The sequence below is a fragment of the Cryptomeria japonica genome, chromosome 9 (assembly GCF_030272615.1).
Source record: "Cryptomeria japonica chromosome 9, Sugi_1.0, whole genome shotgun sequence".
Lineage (NCBI taxonomy): Eukaryota > Viridiplantae > Streptophyta > Pinopsida > Cupressales > Cupressaceae > Cryptomeria > Cryptomeria japonica.
The window spans coordinates 572,552,370-572,573,475 of record NC_081413.1 but is presented as its reverse complement, the minus strand read 5'-3'; the positions used below and the strand labels follow the sequence as shown (position 1 = coordinate 572,573,475).

Here is a 21,106-nt window from a genome sequence, read left to right as displayed (position 1 = left end):
AAAATGCAATATTAATGATCCCCTTTAAATTCCTTCCTTTTGAGTATTTAAATCAAGGAATAATATAAAAGAAATGTACACCAGACAGAGACGTACCTGAAGAAGCATAAGTGTATCAAATGTTTTCGAATGAACGGATGTCACAAGTAATATTACTCTCAAATTGAACTGCACAAACTCTCATGTGCAGCAAAGTTGAAATAAAAATAGGATAAAAATTTAGGTGAGGTGGGATATTTCCCTTTGAATAAGAAGATCAATAAATTTTGGGACCAAGGCCAAAGTTACAGAGAGAGGACTATTGAAAACATCACAAGTTCACAACAATACCTGAGCTGTGAACGAGGACATACATAACACCTTAGACCAAAATTTTCAAGGTAAATCGAGATAAAGAACTTGAATTTCCTTGAACCAACTTTGTTTCAATAAAACAGCTATAACCACACTAAAAACCAACAATACTAGAAGTCTGATTTTCTACATCTACAAAACCTATCTGAATTTTGAAAGTCTGACAGTTCAGTCAAATGGTGCTATTCAATGTCTCTAGAAATGGTAAAACCTTAGGGTCTTTTGCCAACGGTTAAATTAACAGCCTTTCAACTCTTAACAAGAAACATCACTAACTAGTGTATAACACCAATATTTTAATCACATTACAATAAGTGTTGAAAGATAGAATTGTGTCTGAATCGCCATAGCAAGCTGATAGTAAGAAGATACATCAATTCAAACAGTATATGCCTGCTGAATTGTATCTATATCCAAGCCCTTAAGCCTCACAACGGATTCTACATGTCCTTTCAAAGTATGTAGCTCTCTCAGCCTGCAAGAGATTATGCAAATAAGTGAAGCAGGATTCAATCCATTCTTGAAAACAAATGCTATCTAAAAAAGTAAATTTTAAAATACTGAAAAACCTAGCAGATTCTAAATCATCAAACATGAACTCTGGTGAAAATATTTGGAACACAATAAAGAAGTTGAGAGAAACCTTGCAATCTCGGCACGTCTTTTAGCCTCCTCAGCCATTTGATTAAGATCAGTAAAGTTGCTTCTCTCACTGAACATTTTTGTATCTGGAGGATGCAAACCATGCAATGTCCTCTGAGCATGTGCCCATTTAAGCTCTCGTGCCTCTTTACCAAAGTCCTTTTGCCTCGTAAATGCAGTCTGAAATAAACAAGAGACTGGTATATTAACTCACTTTGCTTCCATGAAAATATTTTTATCCTACTCTTGATATCAACAGAAAACTAAGTTACCGGTTCCGGTTCGGGTTCGGGCACCGGTTCGGGTTCGAAGAACCCGGTACGTCGGTACAGCAAAATTTTGAAAAGGGGTTTGGGTTCGTTTGGGTTCGTTAGTACAAAAACATGTAAATTATATATATATGCAACCTATAAGCATGAATTAAGATTAGCATGTCACATAGCATCATATAAACAACAAAACCAACATAAACTTGTAATCATAGCATCATGATCATACCATAACAGCATCATATACATCAAGTTTAATATCAAAATGATAAAATATTCAAGTATCATTGTTTCAACTTTCAACAATTTAAAGTTTGATCATTAAATGGATTCTCTAATGGGGGCAGCGCCCCCACCGCCAACACCAAATCACAACCTTCAAACCCACACGGAACTCCATGGCGTGCATCAATTTTTTGCTTTTTTAAGACGTCTAATTTTCTGATTTTTTAGGTTATAACTTTCACTTTTTACAAGGCGGAATTGAAAAAAAAATTAAATTTGCATTGTTTTTTGACTTTATGGGCCGCCCAGCCGCCCAGGTTCGACTGGGTCCGCCCAGGTTCGACTGGGTCCGCCCAGGTTCGACTGGGTTCGACCCACTCTGGGTTTTTCGAACCCAGGTCGAACCGGACCCGTACCACAGACCCGGTCGAACCCGGACCCGTGCCAGGGGGGCCCAGAGGCGAACCCGGTAACCTAGACAGAAAATTATCCATCTAACAGATATTCACATCAAATCCAACATTTTTTCAGACTAGCATTTCTCTTATTTATCATATAATATTTCCAACCAGATGCATCAAATCAAGAGCAATTTTGAGTAATCATGGATTTGATGGCATACCCTTTGTTCAATAACAAGATCCCAGGCCTTCCCACTCAATGCGTATCGTATAAAGAATTTTATGATATCAAGGGGAAAGTAAAAGATTATATTGTAAAGCCACACAACACCAGCCCAACCCCAGCCCATGCCTTTTATTGCAGCAAATCCCCAGTTTGCATAAACTGCAATTATGGTTGCAATCTGTAAAAACCATTGCATGACAAAAATATTAGATTACCAGATTACCTACAACTGGGCAACAATCCTTCAGTCTGAGTAAATCACAAAAAATAAATGATTAGAAGGAATACCAATTGAGCAACACAAAATGCAAATACAAGCAAGAGACCAGGCCGCTCTACAAAAGACCAGCTTCGAGAACGAGTCACAAATATAAGCGCCTGACTGATTGTACTAACTTGCAGGTAAACTGCTGCACTCAGTTTTTTTGTGTCTTCTTGATCTTTTTTATGAAGACTTTCAACACCAAATGTTCGCTGCAAAATGACAAAAATTTAATGCTCTCAGCTTTTAGGTAACAGTGTCATCACTAATGATCTCAGTGAATAAGAGGGAAAAATAAAAAATCCTTCATTGAAATCTCAAAAATTTTATCAAGATATTAGTATGCAAGTAAATTTGTCATGGAAAACCATTAGTATTAGCTATGAAACAAATTTTTGAAAGTACATGTTACCAACCCTCTTAAGAAAACCCAATAATAAAAGTAACTCCTATACCGGAAAGAAATCTGTCTTGTAAGCAGCCCAGAAAAATATTACGGTCATCAATGCAAGGTAACTGCCAATGATAACCCCAGTTGCAAAAATCTCTGAAAGCTTCCAGCTGTCTGGTAGAGGTGATGGTTTAACCCTATCTTTGGAAATAGTCATTATAGTACCTGCAAATTAGCTTAATTCATTACCCATTTAAAAACAAAAAAACACACTGTATATGTACAAGAAGATTCGGCCCAAATACTTACCATCATTCAATATAGCAATTACAAGTACCATAAATGGCGGGAAGTCAAACCTCCAGATTAAAGCCAAAAGCATAAAGCCCAACTGCACACACATTCATCGAGGTAACAAAAACATCAGTGCATGTATTAAGACTTAAGTATCTCCAAAGTCAACCTTATCATATGACCATCACCATTATGTATTAACAGAAAAACACAAGCTGAAACAAAAATTATAGTATCAGACAGATTTTTTATAATTACCAAAATGCCAAGACCATGCAATTTTTCTACAACTGAAATAGTATGGTGGCATGTAACAAAAGTATGCATAACATCTTAGTTATTTAACTAGTACTAAAACTGCCTGTTATACAAGCATAAAACAAAAACTACGGTTAATCGGGCTTTATCTGATTTTCACAATTCTGAAAATACAAATACAAATAATTTGTTGATGACAAACAGATCAGTTCTTTTTTAGACTTCCTAAGTATTGCCCAAAATATTATTTTAGCCAGTTGTAGACCTGACCAAATGGAACCAATTAACCTGGTCCTGATGTACCTTTGACAGAAAATATTATCCTCTTCCCCCCACTTAAATTACAGCGATGAATGTTCTGTGCCCACTTTAGTTGAAAAGGCTAAACACTCCTACTCATTGCCCTTAGCCAAGTAATTTTTTACCATTGAACATGGCAAAAGAAATTGTCCCTCCAGGTATCTTCTCTTTGAAAACAAGCGTCTTTTGGGAAACAAGCTTCCCTAGCCTTTCCTTCCCTGAAGAATTCTACTTTTGTTCGTTAGTTTCATACAATGAGCATGAGATACCTAGTAGTAGCCTTCTCTTGCTAGTATGTTCTGCTTTTGTTTGTCAAATGCCCACGATAAGCAAAAGGTATCTATTCAACAGGTCTAACAAAAGTAATTTATGAGAGCCAGTTTTCACTACAAACTGTAAATATGGGATTTAAATAAACTCAAACCAAGGCTTATAATGTAAAAATCCACCTGCTAATAAGTTGCTGTCTAGAGGATAAAAAATCAAAATGGAAGTAATTATCTCCATTTTGAGCAATTGACTTTGGAGGAAAAAGGAACGATATTCTATCTTTGAGGAAACCAAACAACAGAAGATTAACTATTGGAAAGAAAAAGAAAACAAAACTCTAGTATTAGCATATTACTGTATTAGTGATCCATCCCTAATGACATGCCAGCCAGCAAAATGGATGCAATCCAAGAAGTCTGTTTTTTGGACCCATACATCTAACATGATGGCTTCATGCATAAACATGTGATACCGATAACATTGTGAAATTTTCCATGAAACTGAGTTTATGTTCTTTGTCATTAACATTTCAAAATTTTAAACCTAGAATAGGCTTACAACTTGAACGTATACCCAATAATAAAAGGAACTCAAACAACCAAATATCTTCATTGTAAATGAAACTAAATATTTATCAATCATTAAGTATATAATTGATTAGCAATTTGCAATTATTGAAGGGACCAAGTTGATCTCATATAAGGATTCCCTCAAAATCATCTATTCGTTGCTATCATTTATAAGCTCCATTTCCACAAAATCTCAATGCATCAGACAAGAAACCCAACAAGGAAAAGTTTTAGAAAAAGAACGGAAAAAAGGAGAAAAGCTTTTAATAATCCATCATTGATTGTAAATTGCATTCCATTACACAACTCATATGCTACACTATTTGATCAGGAGGAGAGCAGAAAATAGATGGAAGATTTGCATTAGGAAAATGGAAAAATAAATAAGGGTAACCCCAATACTGATAATTGAGAACCTATGTTCCATGGTGTTTCAGGGATGGGGATAACGGTCATTCATCATGTTGATTTATTTTTTAAAATATTAGAAAATTTGTTTTACTCTCAGGGTTGGAGGGATGTCTTGGAATTCCAGAGTCATCCAGGGGATGGCCAAATGTCCCAGCAGTGTTCCAGGGTTTTTCAATGGTGTCCAAGGTTGTTTCAGAAAATTTGTGCAAACTGGGGACAGCCAAGGGACATCCCCTGCCATCCCAAAGTCCCAGAAACAGCTGCAACTGCAAGTACCAGGGGGACATGTCCCCATCACGATGTAACATAGTTGTGTACAGAATGATATAACCAAAAGTTCGAATTGTAACTAGCAAATTCCTAATTGAAAAAACTATAGCTGCTGACCCACTACAAAAGAATTGTGGATACAGATAGAGAAAAACTGGAAAGAAATGTAGAAATAAGATTCCTAGCAAAAGGCTTCATCCTAGCAATGCTTGAGAATTCAAAGGATAGAGATACAGCTTCAATAGAAGGCATTGATTTATGAAGAGCTAGGAATTATATTGAGAGTCCATCAATGCAAAATTTGATTTAGGTAAGAAAATAATGACAAACTCACTCAGAGTTCGGTATTTAGATTACCATCAGAATTGTGGGAATCACTCAATTTTTGCAAAGTTGCCTAATTGGAACATATACTGAACAATTCTAGGTACGAAATGTCTAATAATTGGGTCCTAGTTTGAATCCCCTAAGGAATCACCCAGGGTTTGAATTTCACCAGTTGAATCTGGGCAACTCCAACAACAATGTGGTAATTCCAGAGTAAATCGCAAGTGTTTTGAACTGCAAAAACAATTTTCTAAGGGTTTTTGCTCAACTTATTTGCCCCATAATGTTGTAAATCCAAGAGCATTGCACAAAACATTGACGCTGTCATGCCCCCCCTGCAGCAAACACACATTGGCAATAACCTGAATGAAATTAACAGAAGGATAGAAGGACATCAGGTGTAGCATCCTAAAATTGCACCCCTTGCAATTTTGACCACATTTCGGGCCCTCACCTTGCCAGTCTCATCCCCATGCTTGACCGGGACCCGTTTATGCCTCCCCTATGCAACTAAACTTCATTTTTTTATCTCACAACCTGCATAACCCCTTGTCCCTGGCCTAAATTAGGGCAGGACTCCTCCCTAATCAGGACCTATTCTAGCCCCTAGGCCCTATCTCAAATATGAGCAGAAATTACTTCCCCATGTCGGCATATGTCGGAAAATTAAACAATTGACGACAGGCAAGTATATAAGGAAATTTACTCTCTCATTTGAGCATATATAGCATGACAAAGTGGAGAAGACACAAAGACTACATTCAAGCATTCAAGCATTCCTCAAGGCTGCATATTCTTCATCTATCCATTGGAGCAACATTACATCATTCATTTGCAAGCATGTGTGTGTTAGGGTTTTGTCAAGTTCATGCCATTTCATACAACATATGTGATTACATCTAAGAAGCAAAGCATCATCATCATCTATTGCAGATCTGAAGGTATACCTTTACATCATTTATTTCAAGCATTTGCAGTATTTCTTTCAAGGTTGATTCCAAACCAGGGTTTGACTTAGGCAAACCCCTATTCCCAACCCCTTTTCTTCTTCTTTCGATGTGCAAGAAGCGGGTGGGCAGCTGTACTTCTAGAATTAAGCTTTATTTGCAGAGACGAAAAAACCCTTTTCGATGCACGGAAAGTTTGAATGACCAATAGGAGGGCGACCTAGTCCGGACACACGGTCCCTGCAACTTTTGGTAGATTTCGCAGAGCAACTCCGAATCATCTCAAACTTCTCAGATCCAGGTGCACGACGAAATCCCGAATCTATAGCTCACTGTTTCCACTTACTTTGTCTTCAATTTTAGCACTTTACTTATTCAACTTACCAAAGAAGGTCAAACGCATTCCAAACACAATCAATCTACTTAGTATTCAGTCCTTGTGTCATTTAGGATTGGATCTAGTGAATGCATCCCCTCTTTTGAATGTAAAGTCCTCCAAGTGAAAATCAGCTTAGTGATTTCCCCCTTCCATGTGGTGAATTTGCTAAGCCCGAATTTTCCACTTTACACGAGGGCATTTGATTCAGCAGCTAAAACACAACCGTGTAAAGGATGGGACCACGGATTAATCACTAAGCATTAAGAAAGAAGAAAACATATGTTTCTGATTTAGTTTCTCAAACAATTTGTTAAGATAACAAATTAGTTAAGCGCAGCGATTGAGAACAAAGAGAGGACACCACCTTTCAAGGGAAATGTTTAAACCAAATGTAACAACTAATAAATCTAATTATTTTGTTGTAAGGCCCCAAATTTAATAACAAATCTTTCGAGCCCTTTTATTTAATTAGATTAGACAAGTTTTGGTTGGTTGTGTCGGCCCGTTTGTAACCCTTTGGGAAGTTTCCCGGAGCCCATACATATGGCCATGTTAGTCATTGTTGTAGGTATGCGAATTTTTGGTATCTTTTCTTTATTGTGCGAATTCCTGTTGGAGTTATGTTATCCGCCATTTTGGAGGTGAAAGACCCTCCCTATTTGGTATTTGCAGTTTCGGTGAGGTTCACCTCTCACCCTATTCTATCATTGTACTCATTCCAGATCTGGCAAATCTTGAATTTTATCATTGTTTACTTTCTCTGTGTCCCTGTTAATCTGGTTTACATGCATAAGGACTCCTAATATTCAGAATCCATTACTCCGGAAGGTCACCACCCAACCGCTGAAGTTCACCGTACCTCTGCATCTTCACAGTCACACACCGTACTACCACCCCTCCCCTTCTCACCACCGTACAACCTTCTTTGGCCCCACCGTACACCTCCCTCACCACCGTACGGCCTCTTGTGGCCACACCACCACCGTATGACCCTTTTGGGCTCCACCATACGGCCGCTTGACATCACCGTACGACCCTTTTGGGGTCCACCATACGACCGCTTGACATCACCGTACGGCTATTATACCATACGCCTCCCCTCACTCCACTGTATGGCATTTACACCGTACACCGTGCTCTCCATCCCCTACCGTACGATCTTCCTCTCCTACCGTACGTCCACCCAGTCACCACACAGGTGCCCCCTTCCACCATACGGTTGATCTGCACCGTACAAGCCCGGAACATTACGGTGGTATCAGAGCTTGTGATCTTGCCAGCCTGTCGTGTCGTGGATGCAAGTGTACACCAGGAGGAGGTACCTTTCAGCCGATCGAATGGGGGAACCACAGGATCCTACAAGAGAAGTCATGGCACTATTAAGGGAGCTAACCAAAAGCCACGCTCAGCTCAATGACACCCTAACCAGAGGAGAGTAGCGACAACAAATCATGGGGGAAACCTTACGACAATTGGCCTTGGGAAAAACGAATGGAGAACAGAATGGACAGGGCGATGATTCGGTCACGGGAAGGTCAAACGTCCAACGCTCACAGTCACGGCCGCCGATGCCGACTTTTCCTCAAAAATCAGAAGCACCACGGGGGGAGCAAGAACCCACCTTCCAGGAGATGCAAGCACAACTGAGTCAAGATTGGAGGGATGCAAATCTCAAGGGGGACATATCCTTCAAGGATTATGTGGAGCTCCGGATGAAATACTCGAGCGGCAGAAGTCGGGGCCATTATGGACACTATAATAATGACATCAAGAGGAAGGTCGGTAAGATCAACCTGTCATCCTTTGATGGGGCCGAAGCGACCTCGGCACGTGCCTGGGTTCAAAAAGCAGATACTTCCAACTTGACCCGATGCCTGAAGATGAAGCTATCAAGTTTGCAGCACTCCACCTGGAAGGGGTTGCGCATGAATGGTGGCATCATGGAATGATCACTCTTGGCCATGACTAGATAACTTCCTATGTCGAATTCACAAAGAAGCTCATAGATCGATTTGACGGGAAGGATCCAGAACTCAATTTCAAGGAGTTGGCGCAACTAAAGCAGTCGGGATCTCTAGACAGTTACATCACAGAATTCCAGAGACTATCTGTGTTGGTGACTGACATCTCAGAGCGAAGATTGGTGGTCTTGTTCATAGACGGATTGATGGAACCACTGAAAGGTTGGGTGAAAGGGTTCAACCCAAGCACCCTCATGGAAGCAATCAAAAAGGCTCGTAACATGGCAACATCTTCCTTTTCCAGAAGTTTTGCACATACCAAACCACCTTTCGTTCCGAGGGAAAAGGATAATAAACCCTATCCGAAGGGGTCATCGCTAGATGAAGCCACAAGACAAGAACTCAGAAGGAAGAAGTTGTGTTTCACCTACAAAGAACCATGGGAACCAGGACACCGATGTTTGGGCAAAGGAAAGATTCACTATATTGAAGTGATGTCCGATGGAGAAGAGGAGCATGAAGAAAGCGAAACCCCAAGGGAAGAATCGGCCGAAGAAACCAACCTGGCGAAGAGAATCTCCACATTGGTACGGAGGGGGGAGTCATTGCCACAATGGCGGGTACCCCAAGGTGCAGTGTATTTTGAGTACGTGGTACACTCCAAGGGCAACGAGTTCTTGTTATGCTCGTCAATGGAGTCTCGCTCAACTTCATAAACTCATCACTCGTCAATCATAGGGGCTTGTGTACGAAGGAACATGAAGGGTTCAATGTCAAGGTGGCAGGAGGCAATCTTCTATCATGCACTCACCTGGTTTTGCAACTGAGTATCACCATGGGAAATTACACGGTGATCGATGATTTCTTTGTTGTGAATCTGGATGACACGGATGTCATATTGGGCATTCAATGGATGGAGACCCTCGACCAGTACACACAAAGCTTCAAAAGGATGGAGTTCTCATTCAAGGTGGATGGCAAGAAGGTAGTTCTCAGAGGAATGTCGAATGGCGGCCCGAGGGAGATTTTCGCCAAAAGGATGGAAGCCATCTTCAGACATGATGAAGTAGTTTGGGCAACACATTGCTTGATCTCAACAAAACTTGTGAAAGGGCAACCGACGTACTATCAAGATGGGGAACTTCAGTCGGTTCTGGATGAGCATAGTTTGGTCTTCACTCATATTCCACCTGGTATACCCCCACATCGAGGGTTTGAGCACACCATTGAGTTGGAGGAGGGAGCAAAACCCGTTATCACCACACCCTATCGCCACCCGAAGAAGTTCAAAGATGAGAGAGAAAACGATTCAGGAACTCCTCGATAAGGGATGGATCCGGCCCAGTTCTAGCCCCTTTGCATCCTCGGTGGTACTGGTGAAGAAGAAGGACGAAACTCTCAAAATGTGTGTCGATTATCGTGCACTAAACAAGAAGACTATCAAAAATAGGTACCCCATTCCCAGGATCGATGAGCTATTGGACGAACTACATGGTGCAATCTATTTCTCCAAGATTGATCTCCGATCCAACTACCATCAAATCCGAATGAGGGAGTAAAATGTGGAAAAGACGGCCTTTCGTTGCCATTACGAACACTGAGTTCTTGGTCATGCCGTTTGGATTAACCAATGCTCCGGCCACTTTTCAGTCCTACATGAACCACATCTTCAACAAGCAACTGCGTAAGTTCCTATTGGTATTCTTCGATGACATACTCATCTACAGCAAGACCTGGAAGGAACATATGGGGCATTTGGATGAAGTATTGGGGATTATGGAATCACAATCACTGTATGCCAAAAGGTCCAAATGTGAATTTGGAATGACCGAGGTCTTGTACTTGGGTCACGTCATCAGCGCCCAGGGGGTACAAGTCACCAGGAGAAGATTCAGGCCATTTTGGATTGGCCTCCACCCAAGACTCTCTCGGAGCTGCACGGATTTTTTTGGTTTGTGCAGTTATTATAGAAGGTTTGTGAAAGGATTTTCACAGCTTGGGGCACCACTGACAGATCTGACAAAGAAAGGATTCTTCCATTGGGATGCGCAAGCGCAACAGACCTTCGACAAATTAAAATAAGTTATGAGTACGTGTTCGGTTCTGGCACTACCAGACTTCACTCGCCCTTTCATCCTCGAGTGTGATGCCTCGGGTGAAGGCATTGGAGCGATGTTGATGCAAGACCGTCACCCCATTGCGTTCGAGAGCCGAAAGCTCTCGGGAGTTGAGCGGTTATATTCCATCTACGACAAGGAGATGCTCGCCATCATACACGCACTGACGAAGTTTCGGCAAACCTCGTCGAAGCAAAGTTTGTTGTGCGAACGGACCACAACAGCTTGCGATACTTCTTGGAGCAGAGGGATCTGAATGAACGACAACAGAAATGGGTGAGCAAAGTCCAAGCATTTGATTTCGACATCAAATATGTGAAGGGAAAGAATAACATGGTCGTTGATGCCCTGTCAAGAAGGCCTACCATATGTTCTTTATCTCAGATTTCGGCGGACTGGAAGGAATACCTATTGGTTGAATACTCTAAGAACACTTTTGCCTGCGAACTAACGGATAGTCAAGTGCAGGATGACCGATACAAGGTGGTTGACGACATCATTTATTACAAGGACAATTTATCTGGTACCCGAATCCAAAATGAAGAAAAAGGTTCTGAAGGAATTGCACGACTCTCCCTTGGTTGGACACCCGGGATACTTGAAAACCTACAAACAGATTCGTGAAAGGTTTTCCTAGAAGGGGCTTAAGGACGATGTCCTGCAGTATGTACGGGAATGCTCCACCTGTCAGCAGAACAAATCTGAGCATAACCTACCCGTTGGACTGCTACAACCACTGCCAATTCCCGACCAGAAATGGGATAGCATCTCGATGGATTTCATTACAGGACTCCCCAGAGTGCAAGGAAAGGATTGCATTTTTGTCATAGTTGACCGATTGACCAAGTATGCACTTTTTTTTTGCCATCCCCACAGGATATCGAGCAGTCCAAGTAGCCGAGTTGTTCTTCCGTGAGGTGTTCCGCCTACATGGTTTACCGCGAAACATAGTCAGTGACAAGGATAGCCGTTTTCTGAGTACCTTCTGGATGGAGTTATTTCAATTGGCCGGAACCGAGCTGTCGCCCAGCACGAGCTACCATCCACAGATAGACGGACAGACCGAGACTGTGAACAAATGGCTGGAGGGTTATCTCAAGAACTACGTCTCAGCACAACAGAAGGCTTGGGTTCGCTGGTTATATTTGGGTGAACACTGTTACAACACCACTTATCACATGTCGATAAGCATGCCACCTTTCAAAGCATTGTACGGTTATGAACCGTCTTCATTTGTTGACCTGGCATTGGGCGACAGCCCTGCACCGATGGCCAAAAATGGGCTTCAGGAGAGTTTAGACATCTTGACGTCTCTCAAAGACAACCTATAGAGGGCTCACAACCAGCAAAAGATGTATTCTGACCGACACCGGATTGAGCGGAATTTTGAGGTTGCTGATCTGGTTTACCTCCAACTTCAACCATACAGACAATCCTCCTTGAAGACAAGTGGTAAGGAGAAGCTGAAGCCGCGTTGCTATGGACCCTACAGGGTGGTTCGGAGAGTGGGTGAAGTTGCCTACGAATTGGAGCTTCCTAAGGGGAGTCGGATTCACAATGTTTTCAGGTATCATGTTTGGAGAAGGCCGTCGAGCAGCACGTCACAGTGTCCAAGGATCTGCCACCCATCGACGAAGAAGGGAAACTAATTCTGGAGCCGGCGGAGATCGTCGATGTCAGAGAAAAGAGGTTGAGAACATGCACAGTCAAAGAATTCCTTATACACTGGAAGAATCTACCCATCGAGGATGCCACCTGGGAAGGCGAGCAAATTCTTGAACATCCAAGTCTGCAATTGCTTGAGGGCAAGCAATTTTTGGCCCAGGAGGACTGTGATGTCCCCGATATAATTAAATAATAAATCTAATTATTTTGTTGTAAGGCCCCAAATTTAATAACAAATCTTTCTGGCCCTTTTATTTAATTAGATTAGACAAGTTTTGGTTGGTCGTGTTGGTCCGTTTGTAACCCTTCGGGAAGTTTCCCGGAGCCCATATATATGGCCGTGTTAGTTATTGTTGTAGGTATGTGAATTTTTGGCATCTTTTCTCTATTGTGCGAATTCCTGTTGGAGTTCTGTTATCCGCCATTTCGGAGGTGAAAGACCCTCCCTATTTGGTATTTGCAGTTTCGGCGAGGTTCACCTCTCACCCTATTCTATCATTGTACTCGTTCCGGATCTGACAAATCTTGAATTTTATTATTGTTTACTTTCTCTGCGTCTTTGTTAATTTGGTTTACATGCATAAGGAGGACTCCTAATATTCAGAATCCATTACTCTGGAAGGTCACCACCCAACTGCTGAAGTTCACCGTACCTCTGCATCTTCACAGTCACACACCATACTACCACCCCTCCCCTTCTCACCACCATACAGCCTTCTTTGGCCCCACCGTACACCTCCCTCACCACCGTACGGCCTCTTGTGGCCACACCACCACCATACGACCCTTTTGGGCTCCATCGTACGACCCTTTTGGGCTCCACCGTATGGCCGCTTGACATCACCGTACGGCTATTATACCGTACGCCTCCCCTCACTCCATCATACGGCATTTACACCGTACACCATGCTCTCCATCCCCTACCGTATGGTCTTCCTCTCCTACCGTACGTCCACCCAGTCATCGCACGGGTGCCCCCTTCCACCGTACGGTTGATCTGCACAGTACAGGTCCGGAACATTACACCTTCCATGTGGTGAATTTGCTAAGCCCGAATTTTCCACTTTACACGGGGGCATTTAATTCAGCAGATAACACAACCGTGTAAAGGATGGGACCACGGATTAATCACTAAGCATTAAGAAAGAAGAAAACATATGTTTCTGATTTAGTTTCCCAAACAATTTGTTAAGATAACAAATTAGTTAAGCGCAGCGATTGAGAACTAAGAGAGGAAACCACCTTTCAAGGGAAATGTTTAAACCAAATGTAACAACTCTTCAGTGCTAGAAAAAGGGTATGAGAAAAGAGATCAGGGGTAGAAGGAAGGCATCAAGAATTAAATAAAAAATACAGCATTAGGAACATCATCAATCCTCAATCATTGGAAGTTATTAAAAAACAGGAAGCAGATCAGATTCTCGAAACATCAGCAAATTTCCCTGAACTAAAAGTGCATGCAAATATAGTTATCTGATCTAAATATCTAAGCATTTAATATGTTTACAACAATCTATCACATAGGGTAAGGAAGGAAGAAATCTGCAATCAGGGAGAGAACAGCTTAGGGCACCCTCTTACAATGACCAGTAGGGAGAGGATGGCTATTAGGGCACCCTATGGCACTGTGAAAGGGATAGAACAGCTAAGGGCACCCTATTGCCATTTTCCTTCCAATCCCTACATTGAGGGACTGTTGATGAACCATAAGGATCTCCAGCCATGGATGTGTGGTGGAGGATTGCACAGAGGGAGAACAGCTGTCTGAGGGCACCCTACCATGCCTCCTTACTCCATGTCTTCCATGACTGAGATTTCCTTACAAATCAGACTTGCTGTGTAATGATGAATATACAATTTTCATGCTCTAACCTTAGATTTATTCATGAATGATGCTTGCAATATTATCTAACCCTAAGGTTTTATATATATGTGTGTGTGTACCTATATTGTTCATGCTCTAACCTTAGATTTATTCATGAATGATGCTTGCAATATTATCTAACCCTAAGGTTTTATATATGTGTGTGTGTACCTATATTGTTCATTTGGTGATTGCCGGATTAAAATCCAAGATTGCATTATTAAAGAGATATTTATTTGGTAAAATGAAACCCTAACCCTAATTTGTTGTAATTGTGATTTTAGGGCAAATTAGGAAGGGTAGATTACAGATGCAACGTTCGAATTCACCCTATACCTACCATTGTTGTTCAAGTAGCAATCTCCCAAAACCATATGCAAGGTGTGGAGGACCATCCCTACCTTGGTTTAAAATATTTCCATCATCCTTCTCTTGGATATGTCGCCAAAAAAGGCCATTTGCCTTTTCCTTGAAACAAAGCAAATTGACAAGTCCATAATTGCTACCACCATTTGTTAAAAGGCTGTGAATGCCACCTATTGCGTCTATATAGCCAATTCATGATGATCAATTTGCAACTGTCGTATACCTCCTTCAATACACTTATCATCTCATAATGTCGCTCGTCACTTTCACCATGCCAAATCAATATTGCAATCTTGGGACTCAGCGCCAGCCTTATATAACTCGTGCCACTCCGCTAATGACATGACCTCCACTACCACCTTTGCCACATTGTCCACCAAGTCATTGCCCTCCCAATATGCATGGGTTACAATGAAATCTTTAAGTCGTTCAATCTCCCTTTTCACAATTCGAAGCCAATTTCCTAAATTCCAAGTAGGTGTTTGGCACATTCAAATGGCATCAACAACAACTTGCAAATTCCCTTCTAAATGTATTTGATCATATTTTAATTTCTTCCTTGCAATCAGCCCCAAGAAGACCGCCTAGAATTCCGCTTCATTATTCGTTATCCACCCTATTCATTTCCCTGTAATTAGAAGAACCTCCTCACCTTCCGCATTTCTAATCACACAGCCTGCCCAGCCATTCTTGAGTTTCCCAAGCCGCCCCATCAAAATTGATCTTAATCCACCCTTCCTCTGGCAAATTCCACTTAACATCCTCCCTGACAGCCTTAGTCAGATTAACCTAGCTAGTGCGATAAACTATGGGGGTACAAAGACCAAACCATTTATTTGTCAAACACTCATCCCAAAGGGTGTAATGACTCTTCCTAAGAGATTGGTTACGTAATACATTCTTGGTTGTTTCTTCAATACTTGCTTCAATCTTGACCAACAGTCTATCATTAGTCATTTCCTTTGCCTGAAAGATTCTTCGATTCCTTTATTTCCAAACTTCCCAGATCATAATTGAGGGTGTGCAGATCCATATACTACCAAAAAATGCACTCTAAATAAACCAGGATAGTAGGTTTGCCACCAGAGGGCATTGCCAATCAAGCTTCTCCATTATCTTCTTCCAACAATATTCTGCTGTTCTGCATTTTAATAACAAATGATCTACCGATTCCTCTTCCTCCTTACATATACTACACCTATTTGATGCTGCAAAACCAAGCTTTCTTAATCTGTCTCCAATTAGTATCCGGTTTTTAAGTGCAGCCCATGCAGATGCTCCAGCTTTTGGAAGGCAATTTCTGTTCCACACCAAATGTGAGGGCCAATCTCTCTTTTGTTCCACCAGATATGTTGCTTGTTTTTTTGTATAAATGAATATATGTTTATTTATTCATAATATTTATTATTATACCAAATTCATATTGAATTAATGCGTGTGTGTGCATATGTGTTTTTTGTATGGATGTACCATAGACCCCTCTACAAATTTTGCATACTAGTGTGACATATCCACGTACCTATACTTTTACCCTATTCAAATTCAGCAAATTTTTAATATTGAATTAACGAACAATAAATTCAAAATATCTATCATGACATTCAAGTTTTGACAAGTTGATATCAAATTGGTCTATCGCATACCTACCAAGAGACGGGTACGCTACGCCATTTCAAAAACAGGTAGGAAGACGTGTACTTGGAGACAGCTATATATATTTCAGACAATGGATATCTTTAAAGAATGATAAATGCTAAAATACTTGCAATTAAAAAAAAAAAAAACTAACAATTTAAAGTATTGAAATAGATTAATTATATTAATATTTGATAATCATCAATCTGATAAGAAAATATATATTCAAAACTACAATCACCTAGAGATGACAAAGAATCTAGGAGGGGAGTCCCATTCTTTTTAAAAACATAGCATGGGGAATCTTGAAGATGACTATATTTTCAATCATTTGATAAAACTTCAATATATGTACACATCTTAAGCCTTATTATTGTTTTGCTTCATATTCTTATGTCTTAGGATTTAATGAGGAAATTTTCCACCCAAAAAAAACTTGTATGATTTTATTAAAAAAAACCCTCAAGTCTACAAGTGTATTTGTTTAGTTGTTTTAATTTTTTTAAACTACATACCAACACTTTTAGAAAATCCAACGTAATTTATATGATGTATTTGAACAGCTCTATTGGAAGTTTCTTCATTATCAAGGGATGCTTATAGGAGACGTATAGGATGTTTTTGTGAATAAGGTTTTGTACCTAGTAAAGGTCTTCTACCTAGCTAGTTCCTTGTAGTGGACTTATTCACATGACTTAAGTTTACTTAGGTCCTAGGTGGCATTCTAGAAGTTAGTTATAATGGGGCCATGTTCACCTCATTTACTTTTAGTTTCCTAGACATTTAATGTTTGTATCAAGGGTAGTTGTCATAACCCATCACACCATGTCTTTATAAGCAAGGCTTCTCATGGATATTCACATGTCCATTGTAATATTTAATCAATCTTGCATTGTTGAAGCAAGCTATTCTTGACACTTTCCCTTGTGGAAGTTATTTTGGTCTTGCAGAGATCTTGGGGATGTTGCGGAGTCACCTATATCCTCCAGCATAGCAAACACAAAGAAACTTCATTTCAAGTGCCCTAATGTTTGGAGACGATGCAATGACCCAGTCCAAGTATTGAATGAAACAGCAGATCTCAAGATTGAAATTGTCTTACGAAGTAAGAATTCACAATTTCATGGAAGATAGAAACAATTGCTTGTTAACAGCAGTCGGAATTTTGTAGATCGAAGGCAATAAGGCTCATTGTTTGATCAACCCTTTCCCCATTTGGCAATAGTGGTTTCCTCTAAAACAGGATGATAAGTTAGAAAAACAATAAAATATTAAAAGAGATAAACAGCATGAAGAGTCATGCAATTTGCAAGGAAGGGACACTGCCCATTCTAGCAGCCACATCTTGATGGAAGGTCACAACTCTCCACCCCAATGGACGGGTATAAGAAGAACAATGCCCAGCAACCAAGGAGGCATCGAAGAAAGACAGATCAGATTTGGATATTAATAATTAACTATACAGCAGTTCAAATATATATTGTGGTTTGGGTATGAGTTCCTTATACATAGCACGATGAATGTTATTTATATCTGCTCGTTGCTGATTAATATATGTTGTTGTTTATGATTGTTTACTATATGCATGTAATTTGTATAGAAACATGCCATAATATAGGGATCATCATATGTTCTGCTTGATTAGTATAATTAACCATGATAGGGGCAATGAGGGATTACAAGGAGGGGAAACAGCATTGGGGTCCTCTTCTAGGTATGCCACCTCATGGGAGTAGACCGGGGAGTCCCATGAGGCCAAGGGGGTACAAGGGGTACTGCCTTTGGGCTTAGAGGGGATGGACTTCTGGGGCACCCTATTGGGAATATACCTCAACCCTCTATCATGATGGATCAACATACTAAGGAGTCCAATCATAGGAAGTGGAATTGGCTGACATGATTAAGGGGAACAGTTATAGGACACCTCACTAGGTACACCTCATATGGATGGCATGGGCCACATGAGGCCAAGAGGGATGGTATATCCACTCTTGGGCCTAGGGTAGAGGATCTCTCGGGCACCCTATCAATTCACCTTATCCTAGCTTACCTATGGTTGAATTTCTCTAGTAAATTAGAGATATCTTATGATTAAGTTAATGTTCCTAACCCTAGTAGGATTTTAGGGCAAAAAGTAGGGCATTCATAATAGGGGACATTACAGACGTCTGCATACAGGTCTCTAAGATGGGGATGTGTTTCTAATACAGGAGACAAGTACCAAGGGTCAAGGTACAAGTCTCTTGGTAACTATGGTCTATCGTATTTCAAATTTGCTAAGTTACCAAACCACCCATTTTACCTATCAATTAGGGTATGGTATGTCCCAAAATCAAGTACTACCTAGAATACTTATGGAATCAAATAGGGTTCAAATTTTTGGAGGTAGAAATGTTTATAATAGTCTCTAGCAAATACTGATGAATCCATTGTTGACATACTGCTTCTAAACAAATTCTTACATGATTTGGGCACAATTTTCATAGTTTTTTCATTTTTTCCAATACGAGTGAGAACCCTAATCTATTGTATGTTGTGTTCATTTTGAAATTTTAATAATTACCCTTCAAACACAAGTGAATAACAAAGCTGCAAGCAAATATCAAACCGACTACAAACAACAAGGTTAAAGGAGGTTGACATTTGACATTTGTTTGTGACCTGTCTTTGACTGACACACCTTGCAACACGTCGCCACCGCTCTCCTTCCCTTTGCCCTCATCCAAGTAAGAAATTCCTTCCAAAAAAAAGTTACTTTCAATTTCACTTCTAACTTTCCTGTTTCATTAGTTCAAAGATTTTCTCTATAATTTTATAATTTATTTTAATTGTTTTGAGTTCTAATATTTTTAAATTATAATAATTTATTTTAATTTATTAATATAATTATAATAATATACATAATTAAATTTATAATCAATAAATATTGTCAATAGATTATAGTTTAATAGTTAATTATTAACAGTGTGTTGTTAATTCAAATTGTTATATATTATACATTATATATCATAGTTTGATTTATACTTATAATTTTAAGTTATTAAATTGTATAAGAAAAAAGTAGTATTATAAATGTTAATTATTTTTAGACTATTTTATATTTATTTCTTATTTAAATATTAATTTATTAAATTATATATGAATTGATTAATATTATAAATATTAAACTTAATATTATTATTTTTCATTTAATATTAGTTTTTAAATTTTAAATTTTAAAAATAGGATATTTATTATTCAATAATTGTTGTTTCAACGTTGTAGAGAATATAATGGCAGCCATAACTAGCTTCATTGGTCGACCACCTTCAAAACTAACCTAAATCTGAGGTGGTGGAACATTTGTTTGGATATGTAGTGTCTATAATGTGACATATACTAGCTCGTATGATCAAGTGAAAGCCCATTTATATGTCATTTCCAATATGGAAATCAAAGCATGTTTAAGAAAGGATAGTAAAGGTATGCCACCTCATCGAATAGCAAAGTACATTAGAGAACAAGAGGAATAGATGCAAGAGTTGCCCATAGCACAAACCATCATTTGAGAAGAGGAAGGGGATCACGGAGGCTCCTGCATTGCACATCAAACCACTGCAAAAGATCTATATGCAAATGGTTTGTCCTTCAATGTTTTGTCCATACCCGTATCCAAAATGCACGCAACCCCCATAAAAATTTACTTGGAGCAAAAGAAGATGACGAAACTAATTTATAGCAAAATGTTAGATAAGTTCCTAGTCAAGGATAGATAAGTTCCTGGTCAAGGACACATGGGAATGCGGAATAAGAAATCATGATTGAAATTTTGTAATATTGGAGAACCCTAGTAACTAAAGAAATAAAAAAGTGACAAGTGTAGGCATAAAATGCCTATTGATATATTTGATAATATTTGTTAACTTCCAATGTATTAATTATTTGTAGTAAGTGGGTTGTCATTCTCAAGTAGTTATGTGTCTGTTGGTTGATAGTTGTGTTCCTCTCGGCAACCATCGAGTCTTTTAAATATGTTTTGTACCACCAAGGAAGGTAGTATGGTATAGTCGGATCAATTGTAATCCTTGCTTGACCATCTCTGGTCTTCCTCTCTGTAATAATTTCATGTGCGAATAAAGATATATTTTACTGTTGTGTCTAATATGCATTGTCATTTGTTTTACTGGACCCTGTATTTAATTTATTAGATATAGCAATAAACATTTTGGCACCATTGCTGATTTGAACTTGGAGATCTGAGAGTACCCGAGAGTGGTGGCAGGCATGGTGGAGTAATGGATTGATAATTTGAACAGCAAGTAATAGTAACCAAAAGTGACAACAAGGAAGAAACAACGGAGGATCGATTGACGCAAGACTTGGTAAACCTATTGGAAGTTTCAGCCAACTAGTACGTGCAGAGGGAAGCTCAGGAGAGAGCGGTCCTTGAGAGCATGATACGCAATGAACTATCAGTAAACCACATGGTTTTTGATCTTCTCAGGAGAATTCCAAGGCTGTTAGCACAAAATTTGATTGAACTGCAAGACCAATGGGAGGAAAGGAACCGAGAGCAACGTTGGCAGCAAATATTGCAACGATACGAAGAAAGGACCCATAGGTAGGAGGAAGAGCAGGATACTGGCAAAAGTCGTACCCCCAGCAATTAATGCCCCTACGACCAAATAAGGACTGACATACCAGAGACACTAGAGAGGGGGGGG

The 21,106-nt window shown here is 39.8% G+C and overlaps 1 protein-coding gene across 1 annotated transcript in view; it reads right to left on the bottom strand.

Annotated features, from left to right (window-relative positions):
• Positions 1-224: 224 nt before the first annotated feature.
• LOC131062881 (plasma membrane ATPase 3) overlaps positions 225-21,106 on the bottom strand; it is a 33,867-nt gene continuing 12,985 nt past the window's right edge. Inside the window, exons 16-21 of the mRNA XM_057996619.2 lie at positions 3,080-3,161; positions 2,835-2,995; positions 2,406-2,591; positions 2,113-2,295; positions 998-1,176; positions 225-829 (exon numbers count right to left, since the gene is read on the bottom strand). Coding sequence (XP_057852602.2) covers positions 733-829; positions 998-1,176; positions 2,113-2,295; positions 2,406-2,591; positions 2,835-2,995; positions 3,080-3,161 — 888 coding nt within the window. The 3' untranslated portion in view covers positions 225-732. The remainder of the gene's footprint in view (positions 830-997; positions 1,177-2,112; positions 2,296-2,405; positions 2,592-2,834; positions 2,996-3,079; positions 3,162-21,106) is intronic.